At 33.3% G+C, this 8657-nt stretch overlaps 1 protein-coding gene and 2 long non-coding RNA genes across 4 annotated transcripts; 2 read left to right on the forward strand and 1 right to left on the reverse strand.

Annotated features, from left to right (window-relative positions):
- Window positions 1-501, forward strand: LOC111474839. Its single transcript, XR_002716191.1, has 2 exons — window positions 1-43; window positions 205-501. It is a non-coding gene; the product is annotated as an uncharacterized LOC111474839 (long non-coding RNA).
- A 1890-nt stretch (window positions 502-2391) lies between these two features.
- LOC111474841 (60S ribosomal protein L13a-4-like) lies at window positions 2392-4200 on the forward strand. Its single transcript, XM_023119703.1, has 4 exons — window positions 2392-2730; window positions 3323-3439; window positions 3606-3693; window positions 3858-4200. The coding sequence occupies exons 1-4, from the start codon at window positions 2459-2461 to the stop codon at window positions 3999-4001; spliced, it is 621 nt and encodes a 206-aa protein (XP_022975471.1). The 5' UTR covers window positions 2392-2458; the 3' UTR covers window positions 4002-4200.
- Window positions 4201-4865: 665 nt separating this feature from the next.
- LOC111474840 lies at window positions 4866-8464 on the reverse strand. 2 transcript variants are annotated; one of them, XR_002716193.1, is made up of 7 exons: window positions 8326-8432; window positions 8183-8255; window positions 7983-8124; window positions 7125-7190; window positions 5738-5778; window positions 5310-5396; window positions 4866-5130 (listed from the first exon to the last, which is right to left on the reverse strand). It is a non-coding gene; the product is annotated as an uncharacterized LOC111474840 (long non-coding RNA). The 2 variants fall into 2 exon arrangements; XR_002716192.1 differs by having other exon boundaries at window positions 7983-8255; window positions 8326-8464.
- Between the last annotated feature and the right edge of the window lie 193 nt (window positions 8465-8657).

The following is an 8657-nucleotide window of genomic DNA, read 5'->3' on the forward strand; positions in this document are numbered from 1 at the left end:
ACTCTCATCTGAAGTGGGATGGAACCACTATGACACTATCAAGGTATACGCATTATGAATGATTATTGAATGTTGGTTTCTATTCATAATTTTTTTCTTCCAAGTTTATCTAATCATCATTTTGCCACATGTTTTTACACTCCATTGATTTTCATGTTGAAGTGAATAGATGATACTGATTTCTGGTTTTTCGTTCTATCACAGGAGCTTGAAAGGAAGAGGAAGGAGAGGGCTCAAGCCGTGTACGAGAAGAAGAAGCAGTTGAATAAGTTAAGGGTCAAAGCCGAGAAGGTTGCAGACGAGAAGCTCGGTCCCCAGTTGCAAGTAATAGCCCCGACTAAATACTAGTTTGTTGCAAGATTTGTGTTATGGGAGAATGGAGTTGAGTTGCATTTGCATTTTCTTCATAGCGTGCCATTTTGTTGTCTATTCATGATGATGATGATTTTGGTCACCATTTTTCTTATCCTTTTTATCTTCGGATTTTGAAATTAGTTTAAATTTAGGGAATCGCATTTTATTCCTTAATCTACTTGGGTTCATCTCATATTCTGAATTTTGTATTTTTTTTAATGTTTTTGAAAACAACATATTTCTCAAATTATTTACCTGGTCTTCATCTGCTTGAAGAAATATTTTTAATGAAGATAATTAAAGCTACTTTAGCACTTTTTACATATTTCTTGAATCTAAACTAAATTAAGAGAATTACAAATTGAAATGGTTATCAAACATAGTTCAGATTAAAAAATGCTTACAACATGCATATAATTTAACCGTCGGAGCCATAAGTAATGTGAGATTGATTTAGAAACAAGGGGTTCTGAGTAATTTTGAGATTGATTTAGAAACAAGGGGTTCTGAGTAATTTGAAATACAAGTCATTGCATGAAATTCATGTAAGGGACGGTGAATTTGGAACTGAGGGTAAGAATGTGGGTTAACCACAGCTACCTTATTACCCATTATCAGTTTAAGTAAATAAAAAGAATCCTACTCATTCTTATTCCAAGTTCCCTTGACTGGCAGCAGCCGAAAACTAATGTTTTGATGTTTAATGATCTCTTCTGGGTGCCCTGTGAAAATAATTTCTCAGGAATTACAATCATGATGATGTGACAGCGAAGCCCTTGTCTACTCAACTTTACGAATTTAAAAACGCATCTGCTAGAGATAAGTTTTTATATTCTTATCCGATTTTAAAACGCTTCACATGTTGTTGAGAAAAATTACGACTTTTACCACAATAATCGTTGTCCATAGAGCCACAAAAGAAAACTTCCAAACCGCTCTTCAGCGTTTGCAGCCCACTCGATGATCATATCCCCATTTAGGTCCTAACCATCTAATTCTGTTACTGTCTTCCTGTCGAAAGAAATTCGAAAGACTGATTTTTTAATGCATGAACACAAAGAAAAGAGTTCAAAAATTGCAGGGCAGAATTATCGGAAGCTTCCTCACTGCCCCTATTTGATGCTCAGATAAAATTTAGTATTTTGGAAGTCATCTAGAAGCAAAAACTAAATGCGATCNACAAATAAAAGGTTGGTTAGCATTTTTAATATATTTTTTTTTTTATTAAAAGAAGAGAATTTAAAATTGGAATTAAAAGTCTATACAATTGACCTAGATAGCCAACCATATGTACCTACCAAACCAACTTTATTAAAATCAAATTAATCTTTTTTTTTTATTTTTTTTAATTTCAAGTTTTAAAATCCAAAACCAACCTTGAAATACAATGGGTATGATTTGAAACTTTGATTAATAGCCATCTTAATTTTAGTTTTTATTAACCATAATTTTAAATTAATATTTTATATTTACTATAAACTTTTAATATATATTTAACATTTTTTAAAATTAATAACGGTGTCTCGTATAACATTTAATTTTTAATTACATATATAATATACTCCTTAAAAAAAACAATCGAGAACATATAATACACAAAAGTTGGAAGCTCGAAACCTATAACATATTAAACGACCCATTAAACGTATATCTAAAAATTAAAATAATAAACGAGTAATTTCCCAGTATTCGTTCTAATATTTTAAATCATATTAATTCATTTATATATATATTTCACAAATTTCACAAAAAATTCAAAATTGATTAATTTTTTTAATAATTTGAATGGAAATTAAAATAAAAACTAATTGGAATATATATATATATAATTAATCAACTAATTAAATAATAAAAATATTTTATTTTTTATTTTTTTATAATATATGTCTAATTAATTTTAGGAATTTTAAGATAACTCGTCGACTAAAGTTTTAGAGATAAGCCCAAATATTTTAGGTGGAAGACGAATTAATGGGCCTTGAGAAACCCCAACGAAGGCCCAACTTGAAAGCCTCATATACAAATTGATATCTCTCGCACAATCCCGTTCTCTCCAAAACCCTAGCTGCTCCCAGAGACTGAGAGAGTAGCCGCAGGATCAAAAATGGTGTCGGGTTCTGGAATCTGCGCCAAGCGCGTCGTCGTTGACGCCAGGCACCACATGCTCGGGAGGCTGTCTTCTATCATCGCCAAGGAGCTTCTCAATGGGCAGAAGGTGGTTGTTGTTCGATGTGAAGAAATTTGCATTTCTGGAGGATTGGTTCGTCAGAAGATGAAGTACATGAGATTCTTGAGGAAGCGTATGAATACCAAGCCATCTCATGGTCCCATTCATTTCCGTGCTCCTGCCAAGATCCTTTGGCGAACAATCCGTGGGTAATGTCTATTCTCGCATTGTGTTTTCTATGCTTGTTTGTAGTTAGATAGAGATGAAAATGTGTGTTTGTTTGTTTTTGTTTTCCTTGCAACGGTTTTTACTACGGCTTGTTTAGGTTCTGGATCGATCAGGAGTGCTGCATCTTACGTTTACAAATTTTATCGTGATATTCGAGTTACTTGTTTTGTTCTTACCTGAATAAATTTTGAAGAAAATTTGTGTTCCTTGTCTTAGTATTCATTGAAAAGGCTTTATTATAACGTTGAATGAATTATGAGGAACTAAACAGTTGCGCAGGACATGTTTTCTATGATTTTGTATCAATCTGTTTGATTTACACTGTGTTTCCGATGTACTCTAATTAATGATTGCGGATCCAAATGTATGGTTTACTAAGTTTGGTTGGCTAACTGTTAGGCTTATGAGTTTCATATTGAAATTGAGAATTGATTTGGCATTAGGAAACTACGATTTTCCTGCCATGATTTCAGTTTAGGGGTTTGGTTTTCTAATTTATCTGTTTGTCATTTCTATATGAATACTATTTGTTGGTCTACAACTTATCTGATTACAATTTTTGTGTAATTTTAGTATGATCCCACACAAGACAAAGCGTGGAGCTGCTGCTCTTGCTCGTTTGAAGGCATATGAAGGCGTTCCACCTCCATATGACAAGATGAAAAGGATGGTCATCCCCGACGCTCTCAAGTGAGTTTGAGAATTGGATCGATCTTTTCTTATCAGAAACAAAGAATTAGATACAAATTATGGGGCTAGAATTAAAATTTGAGCTACGAATTAAACAATACTGTAAGTAACGTTTATGTTTTACTTTTCTATATTTATGTTTTCTCCTTATTTGTGAATATTTTAGGGTTTTGAGGCTTCAAGCTGGACACAAATACTGCTTGTTGGGTAGACTCTCATCTGAAGTGGGATGGAACCACTATGACACTATCAAGGTATACGCATTATGAATGATTATTGAATGTTGGTTTCTATTCATAATTTTTTTCTTCCAAGTTTATCTAATCATCATTTTGCCATATGTTTTTACACTCCATTGATTTTCATGTTGATGAAGTGAATAGATGATACTGATTTCTGGTTTTTCGTTCTATCACAGGAGCTTGAAAGGAAGAGGAAGGAGAGGGCTCAAGCCGTGTACGAGAAGAAGAAGCAGTTGAATAAGTTAAGGGTCAAAGCCGAGAAGGTTGCAGACGAGAAGCTCGGTCCCCAGTTGCAAGTAATAGCCCCGACTAAATACTAGTTTGTTGCAAGATTTGTGTTATGGGAGAATGGAGTTGAGTTGCATTTGCATTTTCTTCATAGCGTGCCATTTTGTTGTCTATTCATGATGATGATGATTTTGGTCACCATTTTTCTTATCCTTTTTATCTTCGGATTTTGAAATTAGTTTAAATTTGGGGAATCGCATTTTATTCCTTAATCTACTTAGGTTCATCTCATATTCTGAATTTTGTATTTTTTTTTTATGTTTTTTGAAAACTACATATTTCTCAAATTATTTACCTGGTCTTCATCTGCTTGAAGAAATATTTGATCTTTGCATAATTTTTAGAAGTTTTTTTTTTTTTTTTAAATTTCATAAGATGGTTTTCATTTTTCGATGGAACATTAATATATATATATATATATAAGTATATAAATAAATGTTAATGTAGTATTTACAAGTTTAATGATTAATTATGGGTATTTATTTTTAATGAAGATAATTAAAGCTACTTTAGCACTTTTTACATATTTCTTGAATCTAAACTAAATTAAGAGATTACAAATTGAAATGGTTATCGAACATATTTCAGATTAAAAAATGCTTACAACATGCATATAATTTAACCGTCGGAGCCATAAGTAATGTGAGATTGATTTAGAAACAAGGGGTTCTGAGTAATTTGAAATACAAGTCATTGCATGAAATTCATGGAAGGGACGGTGAATTTGGAACTGAGGGGTAAGAATGTGGGTTAACCACAGCTACCTTTTTACCCATTATCAGTTTAAGTAAATAAAAAGAATCCTACTCATTCTTATTCCAAGTTCCCTTGACTGGCAACAGCCGAAAACTAATGTTTTGATGTTTAATGATCTCTTCTGGGTGCCCTGTGAAAATAATTTCTCAGGAATTACGACAGCGAAGCCCTTGTCTACTCAACTTTACGATTTGAAAAACGCATCTGCTAGGGATAAGTTTTTATATTCTTATCCGATTTTAAAACGCTTCACATGTTGTTGAGAAAAATTACGACTTTTACCACAATAATCGTTGTCCATAGAGCCATAAAAGAAAACTTCCAAACCGCTCTTCAGCGTTTGCAGCCCACTCGATGATCATATCCCCATTTAGGTCCTAACCATCTAATTCTGTTACTGTCTTCCTGTCGAAAGAAATTCGAAAGACTGATTTTTTAATGCATTAACACAAAGAAAAGAGTTCAAAAATTGCAGGGCAGAATTATCGGAAGCTTCCTCACTGCCCCTATTTGATGCTCAGATAAAATTTAGTATTTTGGAAGTCATCTAGAAGCAAAAACTAAATGCGATCAGGCATGCATACCTATCAACTTGCTTTTCCACCCATACTTCCATCCAAGAGGAAACTTGATTTTGTGAGTACATAAGATAATGGAAGATTGTCCAGAACCTGTGAAAAATGAACAATTTAATGGTCTAGGAAGCATATATACGACTCAAAATCTAAAGAAAGTTAAGCCAACACCACTTGAAGATGAAAAAATCACGTCTCAGCAAAGTCTTCAATGAAAAACTGTTACACGACCGACTCATGTTTAATTGGGTAATGAAACAATGTTCAACAATTGAGGAAACAAATTCATGCATATGCAATCATACATCATTTGATGTTTCTCTGAGAAAGAAATTGAGGGAAAAGGCAAGACTATTGATGCGTAGAGTAATTGATTACACTTCTCCAATCAAAAGATCTGCAATTTCAAATGTTTCACAAGTTAACTTTTAACATACCTCAAGCATAATTACCCAACACGGCTGCTCTTCCACGTCTCCTGTTGGACAATGGTTATTGTTACAACTACATTGTAGAATCATAAATGCAGAGGCTATGTATAAAGAAGCAACAAATGTAACAAACCACTATCTATATTAAACTGTCTGCTGCTGAGTTACAAAGAAGAATAAAGAGAAAACAATCAAGTTTGGCAAATAATGTCAACAATAGAATACATAAAAATTAAAAAAAAAAAAATTAAGGTTGACAAGGTATTACTCATTTCATGGTTGAGTATAAGTGTCGCAAAAGCACACATGTACAAGTCATAATGTTTTCGAGATATAGCAACACATGTACAAGTCATATTTTGGTAAACTCTAGTAGGCGCATTCAACATTATGAAATCCATTATACCCTGTCATATAACTGTGGACAAATAAAAAGATACACACACACACACACACAATCAAGTTGGCATAACAAAACTAGAGATTCAGAGCATATAACTTGTTTAAATTCTTGAAGTCTCCTATTTCAAAAGAAGTTTATGACTAATTAATTTATTTGAATGTTCACAATGTCATCGGTGGAATATTTGGATGGAAGAACTTAGAGAAATCAAACATTGGAATAGTTTTGAACTTCCTGATTTTGTTCTCCTTGTGGCTTCCACATAGCGTTCTCTTGATAGGATCTGCTTTTTTGTAAACCTAAGGATTTCGGTAAGAAGATTACTTGCGTCCTTGCCACCTAACGGTTCTATATATCCTTGTCATTAACAAACTTTTTTCTTCTTACCGGCACCAAGCAGGGGAATATCCATATACCTAGAGGAAAAATATTGCTTTCTTAAATTCAATTCCAAAATTCGTAAACAATTAGCAATAATGGCTTCTAACTATCATCTCATACAAAACTCACATATCTGCTAAAGAGAAAAGAAAAGAAAAAGAACCACAATTCTCAAAAACACTGGGGACGGTTCCTATCAAATAAGGAAACTTCCTTATTGGAGCCCCCAAAGTAAAAATCAGTTAATCTCAACTTCTAATTATGGTCACATTATGGTTGTTGGAAAGGATTGTCAAAAATTAAATCTTCAAGGATACAGAAAGCTTTGAGGATTTTTGTTTTAAACAGGACATTTCAACCAGCTAGCACGTAAGTATTATTTATTTACGCTCAAGATAAACAGAAAATGGGAAGACAAGATATCCTGATATGGCCAAAGTTAAGGAAACTCTCCACTTAGCTAGGATAAAGAAAAATGGCGCAGCACAACAAAAGCGTTCAGATATAGCAGGCAGGAAACCTGAGTGGGTAAAAATATTGAATGCAACAAAAATATCCTGAGTGGCTAATGAATTTACATTTCAAGATGAAGAAAGATAGAAATCTTACTTTCAGTGGAATAGAAAGATTGGCAGTACGCATGATTGCTTCAGCAATCCCATGGGCATACCAAGGCTACAAGGAAATAAAGTTGCAAGGTCAAACACAAAGAAAGCTGACGGAGAAAAACTAACAAACAAAAGCAAACATGAAAGATGTAGCCAGAGCTTACTATCAATTGAGCTAGATTCATAGTTATTGAGAAATGAAAATTATCTCACCAACGTAGAGCAAAAATTAACAAAGAAGATTTATGGGCATTTTTTTTCATGCTAGATTGACTTATTTCTCAAAAATTACATTGAGGAGAGAATACCCAATATCAGAACCATTGGTCCGTTGGAACAAAGATCTTCTCGTCCAGATTAATGCTAATATTACGTATGATGCCACATGAAAATTTAACAACTTCAATCATGATTCCAGTACAATACGTGATATCTAACAGTAGAATTTTATGGGAAATTTTCAGTTGTGGAATCTTTTGTTTATTAACATCCATAGTTTGCAGAATGCGCATGTATTATGCCACTTACCATTCCTACTCTGCCTTCAGAAAACATCATAGCAATGATATCAGAAGTACAATATGCTTTTTAAGAAACCAGCATGTTGAATTGACAGGAATAATACATATGCTTGTAAATATGGCCGTAGTTTAATCAAACACACACCGGGTCCATCAAGTAAACGGGAAAAATCATTTGATCCAAAATATAATCACTCTTAACGAGCCTCCTGGACACAGTTTTCTAGCTATTATAGCAACATGATGACAATACACTCATATCAATCCGAATAATTCATGCCTTAATGCTTGTGAATACCTCCAAACTATACAGATTTAAAACTATGTCTATGGCATACCTTCAAGCTGATTGAACGTGATGCTCTGTTCCATAACTCCAACCGACCGTTACCGCTGAACGAAGTATCCATGATTCGGATCGTACGCTGCGGAATGTATCAAATCGCGAACCTCACGAGAATTATTCATCGAAATCCATAACTACGAAATGCGAAATGTGAGTAAGAATCAATCCGCAAATGAGAAGAGTAATGCTTACAAGAATCGGCTCGTCATCAACAACATGAGTCGAAAAAAATGATCAACAGCGCACGATCGTTGATCTGAATTCACTGCAATATAAAGTTCCAAGAATTGGGGACAACATTGCGAAACATATGGGAAGAGAGGGAGAAAATATACCTCGAGAGAAAGGAAGAACAATGAAAAGTTTCTGAATCAATGGCGCCATAACGGATGTTCTGTGATGGAAGGACTTTGTTAGTGTAATTGCTCTCGGTGAACTGAGGGTTTTGGAGAGCCTTTGCGCATAAACTCCCGCCAAAAAATTTCTCCATTTTTTAATATATTATTTTTTAAGAGCAAAAAAACATTCCTCTAAACATGTTTTTATTGGATAGTTTTTATATTTTTATTTTTTTTAATATAATTCTATTATAAAATATAAAATATTTTTCATACATTCAATAATATTTAGTTATAACGTTTAATATAATTTTTAAGAAATAAAATTT

The sequence above is a fragment of the Cucurbita maxima genome, unplaced genomic scaffold (genome assembly GCF_002738345.1).
Source record: "Cucurbita maxima cultivar Rimu unplaced genomic scaffold, Cmax_1.0 Cma_Scf00712, whole genome shotgun sequence".
NCBI classification, from domain to species: Eukaryota; Viridiplantae; Streptophyta; class Magnoliopsida; order Cucurbitales; family Cucurbitaceae; genus Cucurbita; species Cucurbita maxima.

What these genes read in the sequence shown, in the direction of transcription:
- LOC111474841 (XM_023119703.1), top strand. Translation starts at nt 2,459, where the DNA reads ATGGTGTCGGGTTCTGGAATCTGCGCCAAGCGCGTCGTCGTTGACGCC. An exon ending in GTCATCCCCGACGCTCTCAA is followed by an intron (nt 3,440 to 3,605) that starts GTGAGTTTGAGA and finishes TGAATATTTTAG; the next exon opens with GGTTTTGAGGCTTCAAGCTG. An exon ending in ACCACTATGACACTATCAAG is followed by an intron (nt 3,694 to 3,857) that starts GTATACGCATTA and finishes GTTCTATCACAG; the next exon opens with GAGCTTGAAAGGAAGAGGAA.